The sequence below is a fragment of the Phascolarctos cinereus genome, unplaced genomic scaffold, assembly GCF_003287225.1.
Source record: "Phascolarctos cinereus isolate Bilbo 61053 unplaced genomic scaffold, phaCin_HiC Scaffold_4;HRSCAF=312, whole genome shotgun sequence".
Classification (NCBI taxonomy): Eukaryota; Metazoa; Chordata; class Mammalia; order Diprotodontia; family Phascolarctidae; genus Phascolarctos; species Phascolarctos cinereus.
Genome location: NW_027555847.1, coordinates 702,913,738 through 702,939,109, shown reverse-complemented (window position 1 = coordinate 702,939,109; position 25,372 = coordinate 702,913,738). Strand labels below are relative to the sequence as shown.

At 44.1% G+C, this 25,372-nt stretch overlaps 1 protein-coding gene across 2 annotated transcripts in view; it reads left to right on the top strand.

Annotated features, from left to right (window-relative positions):
* Positions 1-25,372, top strand: part of TBX5 (T-box transcription factor 5) — a 57,657-nt gene that overhangs the window by 12,633 nt on the left and 19,652 nt on the right. For both annotated transcript variants that reach the window (XM_021008019.2, XM_078154349.1), the window contains 4 exons: positions 684-803; positions 1,572-1,719; positions 8,120-8,272; positions 17,970-18,061. In XM_021008019.2, coding sequence (XP_020863678.1) covers positions 684-803; positions 1,572-1,719; positions 8,120-8,272; positions 17,970-18,061 — 513 coding nt within the window. The remainder of the gene's footprint in view (positions 1-683; positions 804-1,571; positions 1,720-8,119; positions 8,273-17,969; positions 18,062-25,372) is intronic.

The following is a 25,372-nucleotide window of genomic DNA, read 5'->3' as shown; positions in this document are numbered from 1 at the left end:
AAGTGAACAAAAAGAGCAAGTCCTCCTTTTTCTTCTTCAAGATTGCACTGTCGCTCTCTCCCACTACACCTCCTCTGTATCTGGCCCCCGCCTCCATCCCTGTGCTCAAAATAGGCAGGAAAACCTGGGCTGGATCAACCCTGGTGTGGAGTTGGAAATCAGGCTTTCCCCCTGGATCAATCCCTTCTTCTGCTGCACCAGGTGGAGCAAGATCTCTGATCTCCATATTAGTATTAATCAGTTATTCTGTCTTCTCCCCATCTCTTTCTCCTCCTCCTTTTCTCCCTCCAATCCTCCTTTTCTCTCTCTTTCTTGTCTCCTGGAAACCTCCTTTTCCTCCCTTCCTTTTGTCTTTTATTACTCTTTCCCTCCTCCTCCCCTTTCTTCTCTCTCTTCTTTCTGCTCCTCCTCCTTCTTCTTCTTCCTCCTCTCCCCTTTTCTCTTCCTCCCCCTTCTCTTCTTCTTTTCCTCCTCTTCCATTTGTCTCTCTTCTGTCTCTCTCCTCTGTCTCTTTGTTTCTATCTCTCTATTGCCCTGTCTTTTCTCTCTGTTACTCTGTTTACTGTCTCTGCCTGGCATCCTTCACTTCCCTCCATCTCTCCCTTTTCCTATGTGCCCCCCCTTCTGTCCCTCCTTTCCCCCACCTCCCTCCTTCTCTTCTCCCTTCCCTACCCTCTCTCTAGGCGTATGTTCCCCAGTTACAAAGTCAAGGTCACTGGACTGAATCCCAAAACGAAGTACATCCTGCTCATGGATATTGTACCAGCTGACGACCACAGATACAAATTTGCAGATAATAAATGGTAGGCATCTGGGGGAGGGGAGAAGAAGATATGTAGACAGAGAATTCCAGGCCTACCCCATTATTCCCAGATATGCTGCCCTACCTACTGAGCATTAGCTGGGATGACTATCTAATGTTCCTATGTGAAAGAGGTATTTCTTAGCATAATGTCTGCACAAAGCTATTTACTATTTTTTAATGAGTTACCTGCTTTGAACATACCTTTTATTAAACCACTGACTTGGCATTTAAGTGAGCTGAAGGGCTAGGTGAAGCCAGAAATGACAGAAGAGACCTAGGGGCTTTTTTCCTGGGATGAGAGAAAATAGTCTTCAGAGTGCTTGAAAATCCCTGGAAGGGATTTCTGGCTCTTATTTCAGATCTTTGGTGATTGGATTGTGGTGGCATTGTGGCCCAGGTGAATCTAAGGGTCCTGGAAATGAAAGAAAGACAACAGTGGGAGACAAGAAAAAATGAAGCCCTGGATGGATGCAAAATGGGGCTCCCCCAGGAGATGCTGGGGCCCTGGCAGTGCATCATAAAGGTTGCAGGAGAGGGATTATATTAGAGCCATAGTAACTTAAAGGAAACAAAAAGAAGAAGAAGAAGAAGAAGAAGAAGAAAAACATTTCTGGATGAGAAGCAGAAGGCCACCTTTCTGTAGGGTAAAACAGTTTTCTGCTTTGAGCTTGTGGCTGGCCAGGTTCACTTGGTGGGCTGGATCAGGCTGGGCCATTAGGCTCCTTAGTCGTTGGACTTAGTGGACTGGAATTTCCTTTGGGGCTAGGTCTGTGACTGGGAAAGCAGAACCTGCTATGCCTGGACGGCTGTATGTGCACCCAGACTCTCCAGCAACAGGTGCCCACTGGATGCGGCAGCTGGTCTCCTTTCAGAAACTGAAGCTTACCAATAACCATCTGGACCCATTTGGACATGTGAGTACCAGGTGCCTGGTGTCCTATGTCTTCTACTTCTTCCCTTCCTCCAGCCTCAACATTCCTTCTTCCTTGTCCTCCTTCTCTTCTTTCATATTCTCCTCTTATTCCTACTTTTTTCTTCCCCTTCTCTTCCTTCTTTTCTTCTCCCTCACTTTCTTATCTATTCCTTCTTCTCTAACTTCCTTACCTTCTTCCTCCCTTTTTCCTTTTCTATTTTCTTCCCTTTCTACCTTTGTCCTATATTGCGTCCCTCCCCCATCTCCACCAACTCTTTCTTCTTCCATCCTTATCTCCTATGACAATCTCCTTTCTGGTTTTGTAAATCCAAGCTTTACACTGCTGAGTAGGGCATTGAGTCAGGGCTCAGCCTGGGTACCCTTACCCAAGATGACACTGTATCTATATTCCTCCTAGCATCCCCCAGGTTGGCCCCTCTGTGGGTGATGGGTGGTCTAGAGAGATTGGCAAATAACAGAAATGACCTGCTGACTTGGGCAGCAATGCCCTGTCTCAGTCCTGTCCCAAACATAGACCCCAACTAATGTGTTTGGCCTGGGTCACAGGGATCCTGGGGAAAAAGGAGGGACCTGCCAGTTTTTTTGGTATGCTGATTCATCAAAGAACAGGGGTCAAGTCACCTGGGCCAGGCTGAACCTTTAACTAACCATAATTGGCTTGGAGTCCAAAGACAGGTACAAGACCCAGACCCACTAGAATGTCACCTCCTCAAAGGCAAGGGTTATGCCCCTTTTGTCTCCTGGTGCAAACAGGAGGCTCGGACAGTCAACCAACAAATACATGCGCGCGCGCGCACACACACACACACACACACACACACACATATGTATATATTTTGGTTAGGCAATGGGGTTAAGTGACTTGCCCAGGGTCACACAGCTAGAAAGTGTTATGTGTCTGATGCTGAATTTGAGCTCAGGTCCTCCTGAATGCAGGGCGGGTGCTCTATCCAATGGGCCACCTAGCTGCCCCACAACCCACAAATATTTACTAAGCATTTATTTTTGAAGACTCCTATTCTGGTTGCTGGGGGGAGAGAGATACTAAGTTTATCAACAACCAGGTTCTTCTCCTCTTAGTCCTCCCATTTGAGTAGTGGATAAGACATTAAACAGAGAGTTATAATGTATGATGTCAGCAAGCACTTCTGATAGGATGGAAGCAAGTTCCAGATGAGGTATAAGGGTCCTGACTTGCTGTGGAGATGATGATAATGATGTTAACAACAAAGACAGAAATTATAGGCAGCAAGGCATAGTATATATTGGTTCAAATACTACTTCTAATTTATGCTAGCTATATGATTAAGTCACTTAATCCCTGCTGACCCTAGGCACCTCTCTCTAGGAGTCTCCAAGACCCTTTCAGGAATCCTTGAGGTCAAAACTAGTTTCATAATAATATTACAACATTATAATGTACAATATGGTAGCTATCAATACACATAACCATATACACAACACTTCCTTAGTAACGGGGTTCCTCAATTCTAATTGTAAGGGTTCCTGAGGTCAAAAAGTCCTGACAGTTAGCTGATTTACATGTATGAAGGAAGCCTTCACTGTGGGAATTCCCCACACCAAGAAGTCATAGGCCCATACTGATAGTATGGTGTCTTAATAATAATAATGGACATTTATGTAGTAGCACTTAAGATTTTTTAAAGCCTTTTATATAAAATGTTTAAGGGTGTAGTAGGTAAAATGCTAGACTGGGAACGAGGAAGACCTAGCTTATATTACTGCCTAAGACACTTACCAGCCTGTGTGTCAATGGACAAATCACTTAACATCTCTGTGCCTCAGTTTACTCATGTAAAATGAAGAGCAGGTAGGTGGCAAAGTGGATAGCCTAGAGTCAGGAAGAAGTGAATCCAAATCCCACCTCTGACACTTACTAGCTGTGTGACCCTAGGCAAGTCACTTCTATTTGCCTCAGTTTCCTCATCAGCAAAGTGGGGATAATAATAACCCCTAACCCCCAGGATTATTGTGACGATCAAATGCAATCATAATTATGAAGCGCTTAGCACGATGCCTGGCACATAGTATCATAGAAATCTTAGCTATTATTGTTATTAACAGTTATGATTTATGGCCTCTAAGGTCCGTCCTTTCCAGCTCAAAATTTTCTAACAGAGTAGAAGGTAACCAGAGAGGGGGAGGCACTAGTAGCTGGGGACATCAGGAAAGGCTTTGTGTAGAAGGATGTGTTGGAGCTAAGCCCTGTCCAGCCTTCCTACTTCATTTCTCTACACTCCGCCCCCCAAAGTGAATTAAATGGATCTACCATGTGATAAAAATGATCCAGAAGTCCTTGAATCTCTGTAAAACTCAGGGAGGTATGTGCAGGTCACAGCTTCCACCTGAGCAAGGGTGTGGGAAAGGGCTAATTCTGGGACCTCCATCATGTTTAAGATTATTTGAACTCTTAAAAAGTCCTGTGAACTGTTATTCATGTCCGGGGAGGAGACTAATGTAGTTAGGGCCTGAAGGCCTGAACTGAATTCACTGGGGCCTAGGAAGGAAGGAGGGAGTTTAATGGGGTTTGGGTGAGGTGTCTCACTTAAAATCTTGACCTTCCAAATGTGGTCCCACAGTCTTGTTCATTTGCTCTCCCAGGAGAGTGAGACCTATGTATTCTGGGATGTGGGGCCCTCTAAGAAACAAAATGGCCATATTGGGACAATGAAAACTGTAAGGGCATTGGGAAGGAAGCTTAGAAGAAGGGGAGTAAAACTCACCTCCATCCCCCATCCCCTCCCAAGGCTGATGGGGAAGGAATATTGTAAAGAGCACATGCTTTTGAGTCAAGTGGTAGATCCCCGCTCTGCTACTTATTGGCTGTGTGACCATGGGCAAGTCATTTCTCTGCCCTTCAGTTTCTTCATGTGTAAAATGGGGGTGGAGTAGATGCTGAATGATCACCTCTGAAGTCCCTTCCAACTTTAGATCCTATAAATAATAACAATAATAGTTATATATATATAGTGCTTACTATGTGCCAGGCACTGTGCTAAGGACATTGCAATTATGATCTCTTTTGATCCTCACAACAATCCTGGAAGATGGGTGCAGTTATTATCCCCATTTTACAGATGAGGAAACAGAGGCAAACAGGGTGAAGTGACTTGCCAGGGTTCACATGGCTAGCAAGTGTCAGAGGCCAGATTTGAACTCCTGGCTCAGCCCCAGCACTCTGTGACACCATATTTGTTTTTGTTTGTTTGTTTGTTTATTTGTTTGTTTTTCCTCAGGAGGGACACACTGGCCTAAATATGTGTACACATGTTATGTAATATGTGTGCATGATCTAATTCATAGACATATTTGCATGCATGTAGGTCACTGGACTGATTGCTTGAATCTGGACTTGTACTAGGGCTTATTTGTATGTACTTCCAGCCTGTGAGCCCCAGTGTCTCTCCCCCTCCCTCCCTGTGTTTCCCTGGAAGCAAAATATTTACTGTGTGATGAGGGAGCATCTCTCAACAACTCCCCCACCCCTATCTGCTTTTCTGAAGCACGTTTTGCTCAGGCTGTGCTCATTTGACAGCCTCCAGGCCACTCCAAACAGGGTTCCTGGGTTAGCAGCAACCTCTTGCTCACCAGGAAAATATGCCTTGGTGGAAGGGACATTAAAAGTCATCCCTTTCCTCCTGCATTTTGTGAGATCCACAGAGGGAACTAATCTGTACAGTGTCACTCAGGGTGAGGCAGAGGGGCATCGATCTCAGGTTTGGGGGCTCCAAAGTTAGTTGTGCTCTTCCAGGCCCTTGGCTTGGGATCCTAGGGCCCCAGACTCCTCTACCTCTTGGGGCTCCCCTCATTCTAGGTTCGGTCCCCGGGAATCTCGGCGGCATGGGATTTACTGTCTACCCCTAAGCGCCTCAGATGCACGCGTGGATTCTCCGCAGCGCCGGTCTCCGCGCCTCTCCTCTCCAGTTAGTGGAAACTCAGAGCTGCCCACGGCCCCCGAGTCTTTGCTGGCTCCCAGAACCCCAGCTGCGGCTTGGGCCCCCAGTAGGGGGCCACCCTAATGAAATTAAAGGCCATTAGATCGTTCCCCCGTTGATGGCCAGCGACTGCCCTTGGATGTCAAAGCAATTTGGTTAAGCCGGGGCGATGGCAGCGCCGGCCTGGGGGCTTCGGCGGGCCTCGTGCGCCCAGCTGCGTCTCTCGGTCGGTCGCCAGGGCGCCCGGCTCCGCGTCGCCATCGGGCCGGGAAGAGAGGGAGGGAGGGAGGCAGGCAGGCCGGCGGCCACTTCCCGACATTAGACCGAGGCCCAGGAGTCCAGGGCATCTGCGGCATCCCAGGCCACTGCTGGCCCCTCCCCGCCTTTCACTGGGCCCACTCCCATCCCCAAAGGAAGGCCGGGAGGAGATCTCTACCGCCTTTGTCTTCCTCCTTCCTCTTTTTCCCCAGATCTTTTCCTCCTCTTCCTCCTCTTCCTTTTCTACTGTTACTACCCAGCCAGTCTATTTTAAAAACCATTCTCTTAGAAAGAGAATTAGAAACACTTTCTTCATTCATACTTTGGGAGGGAGCATGAACAGTGATCCCCACAAACTCTTCTGTAAAACAGAGAATAATAGTACCGGGAGAGGATTGAACTCATAGGTTTGTAGTGAAAATTAAATGAAATACTATAGGTAAAGTGCTTTGCAAACCTTAATGCACCATCAAAGATCAGTTGCTATCATTTTGGTTGCAGCTGTGTAAGAATATCTCCTGGGGAGGAAACTCCCCACATTAGTGGATTTTGGCACCTGTAATTCAAAAAGCTCTTATCAATTAGTATATCTGTCCCAGGAGCTAAACAAAGTCCCCAGGATACAAATTCAGGCAAGCAAACACACCCTGCCCTCAAAGAGCTTACTTTCTAATGGGGAAGTCAGAATGGGGTGAAATGTATTTTGATAGTGTGGGTTTGCTTATCCTTTTCCAGATTTAGGGCAACAGAGTGGCCTGGGGATAATGAGAGCTGAGTGATTTGTCCGGGGTCACAAAGCCAGGAAATATCAGAGGTGGGATTTGAATCCAGATCTTCCTGGATCTAAGACCAGCTTTCTAGTCACTACATTGTTGTTGTTATTATTAACATATTGATCATGGTATTTATTTTTTTAAACAACATCAGCATTAAAAGTGCCCTCAATGATGTTTTAATGAATGCTTTTTTTATAGGAATGCTAAAAATAAGTTTGCTTTTATGAGTTTATTCATTTCTAATATACTGACCTGACCTCTTCCCATCAGTCACTGGCTTCAGAAGGGAGAAGTCTAGGAAATGAAATGAAACAGGGTAATAATGAGACGCCACTTCAAAACCCAGCCCGAATAAAGAAATGCAAGCGGAGGGAGCGAACATAATCATTCTAACGTGAAAAGACAGACAATTTGTTCTCTATCTAGGTCCAGGGGTATTCCAGCTGTGCTTGAGGAACTGTACAGGAAACTTATAAAGTTAGGTGCTGCAATGGTTATTTAAAATCGCTTCGGGAGGATTTGAACCTGGGTCTTACTGACTCCAAACCCACTACCAAAGGTGTCGAACTCAGGCCTATGGACAGCATGAGAGCAAATGTTGCAGAACCAGATTAAAATGTAATTGAGAAATGTTTCACAAAATAAGTAAAAATTTAATACAATATGGAAAAAAAAACCTCTTAGGTGAAATTTAAAAATCAACCATAGGGTTTTACTTTCTAGAGAACATCATCCTAGAATTCAAATCAATGGTGCGGAAAAGTGTTTTGTTTTCCTCCTTCCCAACCCTACTAGACTTTTCCATTTCCCCTGCTTTCTCTGACTTTCAGTACTTTGAACAAAGGACTTCATCTCTCATAGTGTGGACACTAGGGAAATCATTCCCAACCCCCACCAGGTAGTCTGGGGACCAAACTGTGAATAGTACCTCCAAGTCTCAAGTTCCGTTCACCAGGCCCCATCTAGACTCCTCTGTTCCCTTTTCCTTCCACGTTCAGTTCCCAGGTTGCCATCCCTGTTTCCTCCCAGAAGGAATCATGGGAGCTGACTATCATAGTGGTTATTTAAGGTTCTGTGAGCCGGGAGTTAATTTATCGAGCAGCATTTATTAAGTATCCTGATTTACTGTTGTGTATGCCTTTGGGTATATTCCCTCAACATTGTCCAGGATATTTCTGGTGAAAAATGCCATTTGGAAAGAAAAATAAATTTTTTCCATTAACCTATTTGTTTTTTTCCACGTTAAAAAGACCCCCAACAACCAAATACACAATTTATGAATTGTTATTGTTAGTATTTTGCCAAAGGTTGTCTTCAGTGATTCGTAGCAATGCTTTCTGATGCGGCCTGGATTTTTTATTCTTTTTCTTTTTTTAAAATTTGTCTTTAGATTATACTGAATTCTATGCACAAATACCAGCCTAGACTGCACATCGTAAAAGCAGACGAAAATAATGGATTTGGATCGAAAAACACAGCCTTCTGCACCCACGTCTTCCCAGAGACGGCGTTTATCGCTGTGACCTCCTACCAGAATCACAAAGTAAGGAGATCGGTTCATTAAAACACCCCCGTGTGGATGTTAGATACTGCAGGGACTCGGACCCAGGACCGTGCTCCACGCGGAAACACCTGTGCTGCTTTCTACGGGTTTCCTTTAGAAAGTCTAAGAACAGAGGACGCGCATGCTCACCGTGATCCTCTCCTTCCCACCCCCTCCCTCGTTTCACCTTCCCTCCCCCCCACTCATACTCGAGTGAGTCCCCATCCTATTCCATTTACACGCCCTAAGTATATATACTCCGCAAGGGTTGCAGCTCTCGCACTCCCACCACGGGCGTGTAATCTCGAAGCAATCTGTAGGTAGTAACTGTCTGTTTTTCCAGTTGCACGCAGACCCCCACAAAGACCAATGGTTTGTACCTACCCTAGGGCGAGCTTCAGAGGGGGTTAAGTTTACTAGAGGAAATGCCGTCCAGGAAAATTCTCTAATAGGATGCTTAGCCGAGCACGCTCTGACCCAGCACCTAGTCTCTTTCCGCCCTCTGTCCGCCTTCTGCTAGCCCCGAAGGCTGGGAGAGGGTGACTCCCCCCAATTGCTGTCGGGGAGCGAGGCTACGGTGGTTACCCCTTGCCAGGGATCTTCGATTCCTCATTCTTACTTTGCAAGTGGAAATAACACAAGCACACAAACAGCCGCAACTATTTGCTTGCTTTTTGTTTTTTTCCATTGTGGTTATTCCACAATGGGATCATAGGACCATACATAGCTTTAGATCTGGAAGGGAACTCACAGGTCATCCAATCCAACTCCCTCATTTTGCAGATGGTAAAACTGAAGCCCAGAGTTTAAGTAACGTACCTAGGGTCACACAGCTAGTAAGGGGAAAGTGCCATATACTTGCCAGATATTGTCATTATCTTCATTCTGTTATTATTAGTTATTTATTATTATTAATTAATTAATTAATTTCCTAGACTGGGGTTGAAGTCCCTTTCCTGGATAACAAGGAAAAAAAAAAGTTAAGCAAAGCTGACCCCTACAGCAATCAGGTCTGACAACCAAAAAATTGGTTAGACCGAAATGAAACATTGCTCATCTGCCGTTCCCCCCACCTCACCCCAAGAGAACGGAAGATTTCCATCGAAAAGAGTTTCATGGGCCACATAGACTGATTTAGAAAAAAAAAAGGGGGGAAGATAGTTGACACCTTATAGGCTACAACCCACCCAGTGATGGACCGGCCAGGACTATTCTGTTTTGTACAGCGTACAACATACAAATATATGATCCGAATGTAACGTAGGACGTGGAGAGAGGCAGTGTGGCGTAGTAGGGAGCTGGGTTCGAGCCCAGCCTTTGCCATATACTGGCGGTGCTGGCAAAGTGCTGAGCTGTATTCTAGAGCAAGCGGTCTGCGTCAGTGAAAGGAAAGGCGCGGTCCCTGTCCCCCCAAGCTGAGGTAACAAATATCCAGCCGTCCTGAACCCCTACTGTGATTTTATCCCCACGGGTCGGGATGTCAGTTTCTGTATTTTCACTTTTCTTTGCTTGTATGCATGCATTGAGTGTATGTTTTTGTGGAATGTTTCTCATAAAAGGGATTTGCAAAACTAGGGATTGAAGACATGAAAGCTAAGTCTTGTTACCGGGGAAAGAATGGAGCCCCACCTTTTATTTCCCGTAGGAGGACGACCTCGTTTTCCTTTATGTCTGCCCTTTAAAAAGCCGAATCACCTTAAATACTCCTCCCCTCACCTCCGGGAAAGAAGCGTCAGTCTAGGTGTTAAATGCGATGGAGGAAAGAGCTGCTGGTAGCGGCCACCCAAGCTGGAGTTGGGGTGGGAGGGAACATTTTGGTTTACTCCTTTTATCATCACGATTACCGGGGAATGGTGAGATGGTTAGGGCTGCGTCAGGGAAGGAGGAGGGGAAGCAGTTAGGGAAGGATAGGGGGCACATAATCCTGCACGAAGCTCCTTTCCCCAGCGCCCCGACGTGGGGTCAGGGCGGTGTAATGAGTGGCCTCGGGACTCGAGTATCCTACCATAGCCTGAAGTCCCCCAATCTTGGTGCAGTCAGTCCAGCACCCCAGAGGTGCAGGCAATGTCAGAGGGAAGGGACTCCTCCCCTAGACTTCTTACCAACCTTCCTGTCTCATCCCAAATCCCTGGGAAGGGAGGAAGCTCTGTGGCGGGTGGTGGAGACCCGCGGAGGAGGCGGAAGGGGGAGATTATGAAACGGTGTGGTTAGACTCCAGCTGGGGACTGTCAGTGCCTCGGCTGTGCACAAGACCGATGGCTTTTCCCAAAAGTGATGGCCCATTCCTTTGCTGTGCTCTCTGAGGCTGAGCTCCGTCGGGGACGTTGCATGGGCGGGCCAACAGCAGTCAGCCCGCAGAGATCTGCTTTTCGTAGAGGAAGCACCCAAGGGGCCTGGTGAGGCAACAGACTGAGACAAAGGTGAACCTGTGATACCCAGGAGATTTCAAAGGTTGAGTTCCGGCCAGTTTCTGCTTTGTAAAATGTCTGCTATGAACGCTTTAAACCCACGTTTAACTTCTGGTTGCTGACCGTAAGGAAAAAAAAATCATTTGAAAAAATCGGGAGCACGGAGCAGGAAAGATTTCCTTGGAAAGCTGCAGTCCAGGCATGGTCTGAGCTTATAAATACGCAGAGAGAAGTAGCATGATGAGGTAGGGCTGAGGAGGAAAGAAACAAAAATGGAAAGAGGAAGGGAGGGAGGGAGGGAGGGAGAGAGAGACACACACACACAGAGAGAGAGAGAGAGAGAGAGAGAGAGAGAGAGAGAGAGAGAGAGAGACAGAGAGAGAGAGAGAGAGAGACAGAGAGACAGAGATAGAGATCTGTGATTTCGTTGGTACAGGGAACTCCCTGGTAAGTAATCTCTCTCCACCAATACAGCTAGGCACCTTCTCTGTCATTTAGAGTCTTAGAGAGTTGCCTGGGGGCAAGAGAAGTTAAATGACTGACCCAGGGTCACACAGCCAGGATGGGTCAGAGGCAGCTCTTGAAACTAGGTCTTCTTGGTTTCCAGGCTGGCTGTCTATTCTTTAAACTGGATTGCTATTATATTCAATATATAAGATAGTGAATGATGATGACGATGGTGATGATGAAGGTGGTAGTGGTGGCTAGTATTTATATAGCTCCTCAAGGTTTGTTACTCCCCCCCTCCACCTTAGCCCCCACAAAACAAACCAGCAGTTACTTGACTTTAGAAAATTACTGTGGCTGAGGTCATGCAGAACAAAAGCCTAAAAGATGTTCTTTCTTCCAATATTAAGGTTTGTGAATAATATGTTTTAATGTGCAGTGTACAAAAGATCCTTCCCCTTTCTTCTCCATCTCCACTCCTTTTCCAATCAAACCACATACAGTATGTTCTTCTTCCAGAGTCTGTCTGTATATAAACACAGATCATGGATGTATGAGGAGGTACTAAATGTTCTCAAGCCTGGGTTCCTTAATTACACCTGGAAAACAGGTTCTTTCATTCTCAGCTCTCCTCTCCTCCACTTCCTGCTGCCACACACACCCCTACTCCCCCCCATCCCCAGCTCTGACTGTGTCTAGCAAGACAGTAGGTGAAACTATGTGGACTGGTCAATGACTGACCGACTAATTAGTGCCAACTCCAAAAGCTATCAGACTGATTGTGGGATGTAGTTCCCCAAATCCTCCTTAAAGACACAAGAGACACCTATTATTTGTAAGCCCACAAAAAGTTTGTAATTAAAGTCACACCATAGTAGTTGAAAGAAAGTCAATTCCTCCCCACCTCAACCCGTCACCAAGAAAGAAACAAGCTCCCGAACTACAATTTCATTACTGGAGGCAGAATTGTATGTACAATGGAAAGTTAATTTCCTCTTGATTAGGAGGACATGAATTCAAATTCTGATCCACCAGTACTTGGGTGAAGTTGGGCAGGTTGCATCCCCAATCTGGGCCTAGTTTCCTTTTTTGTAAAATCAGGGCATCCCCAATTAAATGGCCTCCAAGGGCCCTTGTAGCTCGAGGTCTAAGGTCCTAGAGTAGGAAACTCATTTGTGATTCCTATTGGTAGAGAGGGGCCTTTTAGACACTGAGGGGTTAATGGTCTTACCTGTGGTGACTGAGCTGGGATCAGAAGCAGTACTGTCCATAGGGCTGGCCCTGTCTCAACAGGCCACTTTAACTCTTTAATTATAACAGTAACAATAACTAACATTTAATTACATTTTAAAGTTTACAAAGAATCCTTCCCCCAGCCCTTGGGAACTCCTTTGTATCTCTTTAGCAGTGATTTTTCTCTGCACACGTTGTTTGCCTTTGGTAGAACGTAAGCTTTTTGAGGCCAATGATTGTTGAGTTTTCGTGTTTGTAGCCCCAGATTCTGGCACATAGTAGATCTTCCACAAATGCTTACTAAACTCAGTTGACTCAAATTGAATTGACATACCTTATATCATTTATTGACATACATCATATCATTTGTGTCTCATGAAGGCTCCAAATGCATGAGTTGGCCAAATGATAGGTGAATTCAATACAGTGTGTGTGTGTGTGTATGTGTGTGTGTGTGTGTGTGTGTGTGTGTGTGTGTGTGTGTGTGTTAGAGTGAGAGAGAGCTTAAGGTCTAGCACTCGACCAGATTTAAGTCTGTGAGGGGAAAGTCTAAAAGATTGTTGGACTGAATCATCTGTTTTGGCATTTGTTTGCATTTTTTAAAGTCAAATAGATTGGCTATGCCAATTAGGGCAATGGAGCCTGTGAAAAATTCCATGTCTTAGTCCATATGGCAGGCCCAGCACAGTAAAGTGAGAGGATGCTTTGATTTGGAGAAGAGAGGCACTGGGTTCAAATCTTAACTCTGTTATTGCCTACTTGTGTGACACTGAATAAGTCATTACTTTGCTCTCTGGACCTCAGTTTCTTCTCTGTAAAATGAAGGTTATTAGATGAGACAGTATTTAAGATCCCTTTCCCACTCCTACTACCATGAGTTCTTAACCTGAGTTCTGTGAATGTGTGTGTTTTTTTATATATTGATAGCTATATTTTAATATAATTGTTTTCTTTGTAATCCTATGTATTTTATTTTATGTATTTTGAAATACTATTCTGAGAAGAGAGTCCATTGCTCAGGGGGTCCCTGACCCATAAAAAGATGAAGAACCCTTGCTTTGAGCCCACCAAGCCATCAAAAACCTTTTTGAAGGCACTACTATGCCAGGCACAGCACTAGGCACTGGGGATAAATGACTCAGTCTCTTCCTCCTCTACTTGGGAACACAGCGGGAGTTGAGAATTAACTTATTTCCCCAGATGCTTTACAGCCTGAAAAGATATTGTAAAACCTGAATCTTCCCCTAGTAAGGCTGACCCTGAAGTGGGGTTTTATAAAGTTTTCCCTAAGTTGTCAGAAGCTCTAGGACTGAACCCAAGAAATATTTAGGTGTTTAGAAAAAGGTCACGTGGCCATTTCATTTCCTCACTAGTCCAACAATGGTGGTGTATGCCGAGCAGGTTTATCCCCCCCCCCTTAAATTAACTTCCTTTGCAGTTGGCCAGGGCTTGCTTGCTGCCTGAGTCATTGGGTAACTGGCTCATATTTATTAGGTTTGAGTTTTCTGGTCGGAATCAGGAAATGGCCCCCTCCTCCCCATACAGAGAAATAACTAAGATTTTTTGCCCTCATGAGAATTCTTTTCAAAAGTAAGAATTTGAAACAATTATTCTCATTAATTTTTACAACCTCTGCCTTGCCAGTTGGACATGGTATTTATATTTGTCCCCTTTCCCAGTCCCCAACCTGCATTCTCTCCCTGGGATATCCGGTTTGGGGCTCAGTTGGGGGGGAGTTGTTTAGTGTTGTGGGCAGGAGGGGCCAGTTCCAGTGGTATACTTGGCATGAACATGGACATCTGTACTGTTCAGATACATAAAAACATGTGCGCACATGCAGAAGATGCCAAGATAATAACCAAAAATAGTTCCCATTTATTTAATTCATTAAGGTTTGCGAAGCTCTCCACATACCAAGCTGGCCAGATTCTCACAATGACCCTGTGTGTGTGTGTGTGGTGGGGGAAGAAGGGTGTTTGCTATTGTCATTCGAATTTTGCTGATTAGGACACTAAGGTCCAGAGAGCTTAAGCTAAGCCAGATTTGACCAGGGTCATGAAATTAGTGGCTCAGATGGGATTCCAAACCAGGTTTTTCTGCCTCCAAATATATAGTACTACTCTCCATTGAGTGTCACTGTCTCTAAAAAGTCATCGAACATGAGGAGAGCAGGGTGCCTGTATAAGGTGGAACTGTACTTTACGGCAATCTGAAAAGCATTGGTAACATAAATGTGTACATTTCATTTTTTTCATGTGTAATTGACATCTATCTATGCACAGTGACTATATAGATGTGCATATATAGACTCATAGGTCTATATATGCATATATGTATATATGTATGATATATGTGTGTGTATGTAAGTGTATAAGTATGTGTGTGTATATACATACACACACACACACACACACACACACACACACATATATATATATATATATATATATATATATATATATATATATATATATATATATATATATAAGCTTATAAGGTAAAAGGGCTCGTATGAACCACATACATATTGTTAAGCACTTATTATACACCAAGTCCTCTGATAGGTGCTGGGGATATAACTACAGAGAATGAAGCCATCTGTCCTTTCAAGGAAATTACATATACATGTGATTGAACAGACTCAAACTTTAGAGAAAAGATAGGGATAAGAAAGCTAGGGAAACATTAACTGTGTGGCTGTGATCCAAGCAGCTTAACTCCATTGAGCCTCAGTTTCCTCATCCATAAAATGGGTGTAGTAATAAAAATCCCTTGTACTTCGTTCCTCGAAGGGCTGTTGGGAGGCTCATGTGAAACAATGCATGCAAAATGCTTTGCAGACCTCATAATGCAATAGAAATTTCAGCTGTTATTATGAGAGGTGGCACATGGTGTAGTGGATGGGGGGGTAAAGAAATCCCACTTTTGATACTATCAGTGTGACCCTGAACAAGTTATTTAATTTCTCTGGGCCTCAGTTTCCTCATCTGTAAAATGAAGCTGTTGGACTCCATGGTTCTTAAGTGATCTTCTAGCACTAGAACTACAAGCCTGTGATTGTTAGTATAGAATTTGTTGTCTCCTGGCTGTCACTTGCTCCATTTGTGACCTTGGGTAAGTCAATTAACTTCTCTCAGGTTAAGTGATTTGCCTAGTTCTCTCCTGTATAAAATAGCAGTACTGGTGGTAGGTAGGAGAACTAGATGAGTTTTAAGACCTCTCCCAGTTCTATGGTCTGCACACTTCTGTTAGTTTTAAACAGCGAGAGTTTGTCACCCTAACAAGAGCCTTCCTTGGAAAATGAATTCCTTCGATAAGAACCAGGTTTCATATGTCAGACAGGGAGGATTTGAACCTGAATTTTCTGCTTCCTTTAGGGGTCAGCTGGGGAAGGAGAAGTGTTTTTAGTGCTACTCCTTTGTAGGTTTCACAGTTGAAAGTTTAGTTCCCAATATCCTGCTTCAGTGATTTTGTAGTGCTTTGGGAATTCTTCATCTCCCAACCACCTTCTTTTCCCTCCCCAATCCTCTCCTATTTAAAAATGATGTGATTGTCACTTAACTTTCTGAGCTTCTCTCATTCCCTTCAATGATTTATGAGCAACTAGTTTGAATTTCACTGTGGCAAAAACATAAGAGGGGAAGGCAGTTTCTACTTGTCCTGTGGACTTTGGATCCCCTGAAAATAGGCTTTGGGGAAGCTAGGTGGTTTAGTAGATAGAGTGCTGGGCCTGGAGTCAAGAACACCTTCATTCAGGGACAGCTAGGTGGTACAGTGGGTAGGGCACTGACCCTGAAGACAGGAGGACCTGAGTTCAAATCTGGCCTCAGACCAGACACTTGATACTTACTAGCTATGTGACCTTGGGCAAGTCACTTAACCCCAATTGCCTAAAAATAAATAAAAAGATACCTTTGTTCAAATCTGGCCACAGACATTAGCTGTGTGACCCTGAGCAAGTCACTTAACTCTGTTTGCCTGTTGAAATTCTGCCTCTGATTCTTAGTAGCAGTGTGAGAATTGGCTAGTGAGCTTCTGAACTTCTCACTTGTGAAAGTGGTTGATTTCTCATGGAGCTGTTGTGAGGAACAAATAAAATGTGAAGTACTTTACTGTCAATGTCAGCTGATAGGGTTGTTTTTATTTTTGAAATGACCATTTTAATGAATGTATGATTTGGCACAGATGGGTATGCATGTCATGTATGTCTTATTGAACACTGTGTGTGCATGTACATGTAGATACGTATGCATATTTGCATATATACATACATACACATGCCTGTATGTATGTATTTCCTTCGTTTGGTATCTCTGCCTTTAGCACGATGTCTGGCATATGCCTGACTGATTGACACTACATCATGCTGTCTTTCAGGCACAGGATAGATTTTATGTGTGTGTTTATGTTTACATAGGTATATATACACATTGAAACAAATACATACATAGAAAATCTATGCATTGAAACACACACATACATATATATACATGTGCATATATGTACATATACACACACGTGTAGAATCTATCCTGTACCTGAGAGAGAGCCTCAGAGAGTATCTATCAGTCTGTCATCAAGTATTTATTAAGTGCTTACTGTGTGCCAGGCACTGTGCTAAGAGTCAGAGATACCAAGCAAAGCAAATACATTGTGCCTGTCCTCAAAGAGCTCCCATTCTAACAGAAGAGACAACATGCAAATAGCAATGAACATAAGACGATGTCAGTGGAAAGTCTCTCGGGGCGAAGGCAGTAGCACTGGGGATGGTGGAGAGGAGGACAGACCTCTTACACAACAGAAAATTTGAGTTGAGTCTTAAAGGAAGCTGGGTTCAATCTTGCTTCTGAACCAAGTATGAACCTGGGCCATTCACCTCACCTTGAAGTGTTCAAGGAAACTCACTATTATCAGTAGTGAGGTGAACAAAAATTCTGGGTCTGGGGAGAGCAGACTTGGTTTTTAATTCTGCCTGCCACTGTGTCTTTGGGCAAGTCACCTGACTTTTCTGAGCTTCAGTTTCCTCATCTGTCAAATGAGAGTGTTGGTCCCTTCTAAGATCTCTTCTAGCTCTGGATCCACGATTCTATGATTTTGCTTAAAATCTATTTGAGAAAGTGCCAGTGTAGACTATGGGGCCTCTATTGTTGTTGCTTTCCTAGGATTCTCAAAGCAGTTGTAGGAGAGACCATTTGCTTTCCCTGGAAACCTAGCTCAGCCCTTTTATTATCTGGAGTCACAGTGAAGATTGCCACACTGCTGAATGGGAAGTGAACATGTCAACGAGTTAGATTTAAAAAAAATCGTGTGGGGGCCTCGATTGTGTCTGAAATACCTGATGTCAGTGAACTGAGCTGAAAGGATGCAAAGGATATGCATTCAATTAACAGAAAACAAATCCAGGCTCCCCCTTGCCCCTCCCCTTTGAAATGAAGTCTGACCGTGGACATTTTTCAAAGCATCCACTAAAGCTGAGGGCCCCGTTGACGTGATTGGCTTAATTTGGTTTGCCGCTGCCAGCACTTGAATTTCCATGGTGCGTGTTAGCTCATGTTATGGGGTAGCTTTGTAGCAATCTATTGCAGACTCATTCTGTTCCCCTCCTCCAGATCACCCAACTAAAGATCGAGAACAATCCTTTTGCCAAAGGATTCCGGGGAAGTGATGATATGGAGCTGCACAGAATGTCAAGAATGCAAAGGTAAAAAAAAAAATAAATATTTTAACTCTCTCTTTCCTAACCCTGAACCAAATCTGAAACAGAAACAGGACTTCTGGATCTCTAAGCACCATCTTTTCTGCCTCTCCTAGAAGCCAGGCCAGTGTTTCTTATCACAAGAGATAAGTAGGCAGAGATTATTTTAATTCTGCATTCTGATAATCGACCCTTTGGGGTTCTCAGGTCTCTAGGTGAGAATTAAGCACAGAGATGGGGAACCTGCAGCCTTAAGTGCCTTCGAGGTCCTTAAGTGCAGCCTTTTGACTGAATCCAAATTTTGTAGGATTTGTTCTATAAAAGTTGGATTCAGTCAAAAGGCCACATTTCAGGATCTAGAAGGCCACATGTGGCTGTAAGGCTACAGCTTCCTCTCCCCTGATCTAGCAGGTAAGTTGAAGCATCTCCCATCCTACTGTCTGGGCCTTCCCCATCTGCTCTTCCAGCTGCCCCAGCACCTTGTTCAAGCTGGAGTTCAGTAGAGGCCTCGCTGTCTTCCTTCCCATAAGTCACGGCTGATGAATGCTCTCCTTTTGGCACCAGCTCTGGCAAATGAAAGGAAAGTTAATGACTTGATTTCGTGGGGGTGAAGTAGAGACAAAGTTGACACCATATGGTGTCCAGGGCTCAGGGGAATAGGGAGCTGTTGCTAAAAATTGCTTGGTATTCTTACGTATCCTGTGGTCACAGTTGCTGATATGATGGATAGAAGGTACTGTACCAAATATGTATGGTGGGAATTTGGTCTGGTGGAAAGGGCCATGTAAACAGTGCCAATTTTGCTGAGTGTTTTCTGCTTCAATTTCATTCCGAAAGAACTTACCAGATGGCAGAGGGATTATAAATACTTTTTTTTGCCTTTTTTTTTACAAGGAAATTACACTTTCCCCCTGTTTTGGGGGGAGGATTTGTTCTTTCAAAATCATGAAAAGATAGATGAGATTGAGTTCTATACATCTTTTTGAGAAGAGGGAAAAATGGCAATGTGTCTGTCTCTCCTAGTGAAGGAAACATATAAGGACAAAAAGAGGATGAGAAAGAGGGAGAGGGAGAGATGGATAGATGGATAGGAATATGGGAGGTAGGAGGACAGAGAGAGAGAGAGAGAGAGAGAGAGAGAGAGAGAGAGAGAGAGAGAGAGAGAAGAGAGAGAGAGAGAGAGAGAGAGAGAAATGAGCAGGCTTTGTGATTTTACAAAGGCTTATTAAATTCAGTGAGAAGGATTTCCCTCACCCCACCTAAATGTCATCTTTCCCTTGGAGAAGCAATGTGGTTTGCAGCTCAGGAATCAGGAGTGATTGTGAATCAGAAAAACCTGGCTCTGAATTTGGCTTCTGATGCTAACAGTGTGACCCTGGGCAAGTTACTTAATCTCTACAATTTTTACTTTTCTCCTCTGTAAAATGGGGCAGTGATACTTTTCCTCAGAGGTCTGTTGTGCAGTTCAAATGAGATAAATTATGTAAGGTGCTTCAAATCCTTGAGCCTGCTTTATAAATGCTAGCTATCACCCTTATCTTTGGGATTTTAGATTTCTTTCTTTCTTTCTTTCTTTCTTTCTTTCTTTCTTTCTTTCTTTCTTTCTTTCTTTTTCTTTCTTTCTTTCTCTCTCTCTCTCTCTCTCTCTCTCTCTCTCTCTCTCTTCTCCTTCCTTCCTTCCTTCCTTCCTTCCTTTCTTCCTTCCTTCCTTCCTTCCTTCCTTCCTTCCCTCCTTTCTTTCTTTCTCTCTCACTATCTCTCTTTCTCCCTTCCTTCCTTTCTCCTTCTCTTTCTTTCTAAAAGAGAGGCCAAGTCATGGTTGGCCTACCAAGTTGAGTACGTTAGTGATGGTTGATTAATAAGGTATCCATTTCCTTGGGCAATCTAACCAACGTTGAAGGGCAAGTTCCATTAAGAGAGGCCTGACCCCCAGGAACCTGGGAGGTGAGGGGTGCTCTGTTCTCTGCCCTGGTCAGATCCCACCTGCAGGACTGTGTACCATTCTGGGCCACCATAGTTTAGAAAGGCTATTGATAAGCTGGAGAGATCCAGAGGAGAGCGATCAGGATAATGAAGGTCTTGGCTGAAGGAAATAGGGCAGCTTAACCTGGAGAAGAGAACACTGAGTGGGGGACATGTCTTCAAGTAGTTGAAGGATGGTCATGTGGAAGAGGGATTGGAGTTGTTGTGTTTGGCCCTAAAGGGCAGAATCAGGATCAATGGGTGAAAGCGATCCCATCACTGTGTGTGAGTGCTGGGCCTCAGTTTCCTCATCTGTAAAAGTGAGGGGTTGGACCAGATGACTTATGGGATCTATTCTAGCCCTAGATCTAATCTTATCAGTTGCATAGAGGCATAGTTTGGCTTGATGAAAGGAAAAGCTCATTAAAGTAGAAGGAATCCTAGCCTTGTGAGATCATAGGGTCAGAGATCTTGACCTGGAAGGGACCTCAGAGGTCATTTAATCCATTTTATGGGAAATGACTCTCAAGGAATTTTAATGGCTTGCCTGAGGTCACTGAGGTAATAAGTAGTGAAGTCAGGATTGAACCCAAGTCTTCCAATGCCAGAGCAAGGACTTTTTCCAATATACCACACTATAAGTTGTTTCCAGGGAAGCTAGGTGGCATAGTGGATACAATGCTGAGTTTGGTATCAGGAAGACTCATTTCAATGAGTTCAAATCTGGCCTCAGACATTTACTACTCATGTGACTCTGGGCAAGTCACTTCACCCTCTTTACCTCAGTTTCCTTATCTGTAAAAATGAGAAGGAAATGGCACACCAGTCCAGTATCTCTGCCAAGAAAACCCCAAAATGAGGTTACAAAGAGTCAGACATGACTGAAACTCCAAACAACAAAAGTTGCTTCCTACCTTATCCTTCAGAGGCTAGATGTCCACTTGCCAATAAAGGTGTTGAGGGGATTTATGTTCATGTACAAGTTGGACCTGATGGCCCCTGCTGATGGCCCTTCTACCTCTGAGATCTTGGGATTTGGTGAAACTCACTTTGGAATGGGATGTTTTGTTTTGTTTTGTTTTTGTTTTTGTTTTTAGAGAGCCATTGTTATCTGAGAGATGTATTCTTTGCAGAGGCAGAGCAGGCCATGAATAGAGAGCTATCTTTAATTTTTCTTTTTTCTTTTTTTTTTTGGCGGGGGAGTGGGGGAGGAAGTAATTGGGATTAAGTGACTTGCTCAGAGTCACACAGCTGGTAAGTGTCTGAGGCCAGATTTGAACTCAGTTCCTGCTGACTGTATCTACTGTGCCACCTAGCTGCCCTTTAACTAACTCTAAAGCCAGAAAAACCTAGCTTGAATCCCCACTTCAATGGCTCTGTGACCTGGCTTGTCACTTAACCTTCAGGGTTTTAGGCCACTCTGACTATAAGTTACAGAGAAGGTGTCTACCTGCATTGGTACAGGGATTTTCCCATTTGGGATTTTCCTGCATCAATGAAATCAGAGGAGTAGTTCCTATCCTACTGTTTGTCATGGTCTAAAACTGGGTCCCGGGTTGCTGGTCGGGGAAGGTCGTCCTTCTGCCAGTGTGACCAGAACCACCATTTCTGCTTGAAGGAGAGATGGTGAATCGCCTGCTCCCCAAGGCTCAGAGGACCCACTTGCTCCTGGTAGGGTGAGCTAAATTCCATTCTATTCATCAGTTATTTTTACAGTCCTCGTCACCATAGTAAGTAAGCCTTTACCAAACAAAATCCTGTTCCTAGCTTGGGAAGGAGAGAAACGTGTTCTGTGAGGGTCCCTCTTGTCATGGCTGGGGATGGGGTGGAGGCAGATCATGTTACCTTCCCTTAATGCCCCCCTCCACTCACTTCCCCACCAATGTGGCTCTGTGCCATGGTGAGGAGGGGTCATTGGAAGCAGGCCCAGGGGGATGAAAGTAGGGGAGGAGGAGCAGAGTGAGGCGACGGAGGGGCAGTAAGATGTGAAATGCGAGTACCTGGGTTTAATTCCCAGAATCCTTCTTATTTCCTATGTGCCCCTTTACTTTACCCAATAACATGTAAGTTCCTTGAGGACAGGGCATATACACACATATCTATCTCTACATCTATCTATATATATATATATAGAGAGAGAGATGTGGATATAGATGTAGACAGATACAGATAAAAAATAGAGAGATAGATATAGGGAGATAGATGTAGATATAGAAAGATACACATAAATGTAGATTGATAGATACAGATAGATAGAGAGAGAGAGAGAGAGAGAGAGAGAGAGAGAGAGAGAGAGAGAGAGATTGATAGATGGATGGTGATAGAGATATAGATAGGCAGCATGGTACAGCATGCAAGTGCTTTGGATCTAGAAGTCAGAGGACCTAGGTTCAAGTGTTACTCCTGATAATTACCATCCATGTGCCCGTGGGGAAGTCACTTAACTGCTCTGGACCTCAATTTCCTCATCCCAAAGTGTCCATTTTAAGAAATATATATGAGAACCCCAAGACTGGATGTGTGCTTGGATCCAGGCACTGACCTTCCCTCTGCTCTTGTCGCTCCGACTCTCCCTTCCTCCTGACCACAGGTCTTCTCCACTTCTGGTTTCAGTGTCTCTACAGATGGCTTGTATCTGGGAGCTTGGCTGGACAATAGAAACCCCAAAGCAATGACCATCTTGGAAGACTTCCAGCCATCATTTGGAGCTGGCCTCTCAGAAGCTCCCTGGCTTGTGAGAAACTCTTCCTCACACAGCCCAATTCATAGGATTAGAGCTGGAAAGAGTCCAATCCAATCTTCATTTTACAGATGAGGAAACTGAGGCCCAGAGGGGTTAAGTGAATTGCTCAAGATCACATAGCTAGTGTCAGAAGAGAGATTTGACTCTAGTTCCTTCCTCTGGGTCCAGAGCCAGTGCTTAGCACAATACCTGGCACATAGTAGGAGCCTAATCAATGTTTACTGACTGACTGATGCCTACAGGTATGTTTGAGGTAGGAGTTGAACTCAGATTTTCCTGATCCCATGTCCAGCGTCCTATCCAGTAGGCCATATTCCTTCTATAATTGCTTCAGTCTTTGGGTCCTAAAGGCAGCAGAAACAAAGAGTCACCCCAAGTGTCACCTCACAATTCCCTTCAGAGGTGATAGTTTTTTCAAATGAAGGAGATCCTATTGAGGAGGCAGGCGTAGACATGGCTTTGGGAGGTTTGCAGTGATAATGGCCAGGGCCCCAAAGATGAACACTTTGCCAACAGACAACACTGCATTTTCCCTTCCTGCATAGACCTGCATATAATGGAGAAGGCACGATTTCTCCAATTGTAGAATCAGAGATTCCGACTTCAGAAGGCATCTGAACCAGTCTCTTCCTTTTCTAAATGAACAAACCCAGAGAAATGATAGAACTTACCCAAGGTCACAGAAGCCAAAGGTGGCAGAGAACCCAGGTCATCCTCCAACTCCCAATGGTAACATGTTTCCTCCAATCCAATGCCCAGGAGAAGAGAGCCTAGGGAGAAGGGCCCAAAGCCAGGTCTAGATTTGCCCATATGGATTATTTGTGGGTTGTGGTGTTTTTTTCCATAGCAATTCCCCTGCCATTACCCAGCATACTTCTGGGGACTCCTTTCCCACAAGCACGGACACATCTGGTGTGTGCTTATGGGAAACAGATTAGTTTTCCTATTACAGCAAGCCAAGCATACTTATGAAGGTAAAGCCTCCCTGTACCTCCTCCTCCCCCAACCCCAGCCATTAGGAAGGAGTTTTTGGAGCATCTTTTACTTAGCTTTATTTATGCTCCCGATTTTCCTTTCCCTTCATAGAAGCTTCTCTCCTCCTTTAGTATGGATTAGCAAGACTTGGAGACTTACTAGGGTCTCTTAGAATTCCCAGCTTCTATCAAGGCTCATCTCAGGTGGCACCTCCTACAGGAAGCCTTTTCTGATTCCCTCAGATGGTTAATGCCCTCTTCCTCTTCTTCCTCTTCCTTCTCCTCCTCCTTTTCTTCTTCCTCTTTTTCCTCCTTCCCTTCCTCCTCCTCCTCCTCCTCCTCCTCCAATGTATTTACTCATCTTTTTGCCTATCGTATGCTTCTTCACTAGAAACAGAGCTCCTTTAGTGCGTGGACTGTCTGGCTTTTCTATTCCCCCCCATCCCATCTAGTACAGGATGGGAGGTGCTCAATACATATTGGCTAATAAGTAATCAGTAATAGTGATTTTATTTTGACTTTTGAATCCCTATATTCCCAGCACTTGGTAGAGTTGATCATTTGGGGAAACCCCTCTAGTCTCCTCCTCCTAGTCTCTTTCTTCCTTCCCCCTTCTCCCCACCTCCACTGCCCTTCTTCTCCTTCCATTCCCATTCTTCATCTTCCCTTTCTTTCACTTCTCTCTCCTCCTTCCCTTCTTCTTCTCCACTTCCCTTTCTTTCCTCTCCCTCCTTCCCCTTCCTTCCTCTCCCCTTCTCTTTCCCCTCCTTCTTTACACATCTCTTGAGTGAGTGCCAGACACTGAGGTCTGGGCTGTCTAAGACCTTGCTTAGAATCTTGCCTCTGACAATAACTGGTCTTCTCTCTGTTTTGTTCCCTGAACCTCAGCTACCTCATCTTTAAAGTAGGGGTCACTTGCTCCCCTTACCTCACTGGGCTTGGTTCAGGTGATTAATGTATGTCAGGTGCTTGGGAATCCTTCAGCCACTACATAATGCCAGCCATTAACGATGCTAATTGTTATTAAGAAGTATAGGATTTAGAGCTGGCAGATACCATCTCATTCAACTCCCTCATTTTACAGAAGGGGAAACTGAGGCCCAGAATGGGAAAGTGACTTGTCCAAGGTCATACCGCTAGTAAAGGAGGGAGTCAAGATTAGAAAACCCTGCAAGAATGAGTGTAGCTCCCCTACATCAGGCTGTCTTATGTCTTCTGTTAGAAAAAGAAAAAGAAAAAAAGTCAGCATGTTGTCATTTATAATTCTGTCTCCACCTCCAGAGGAACTCTAGATAAAAATGAGCTGGCTTTTCATCATAACAAATATGTATTGAATTTCTGTAGTGTGCTAGCAAAAAGAACCTGTGTTAGAACTAAAGAAGAGCCTGTATTTTATACACATACATACACACACAAATATATAGATTTATATTATAATATATTAACACATATATTTATGTATATACATCTGTAATCCACATATATACATGCATACATAAATCGATTCATATATAAACATAGAATATATTTGCATATATGTATATATACATACACATGTACACATATTTATTTACATGTGAATATCTAATATTTATGTATATATTTATACATACAATATATGCATATATTCTTCTTAAA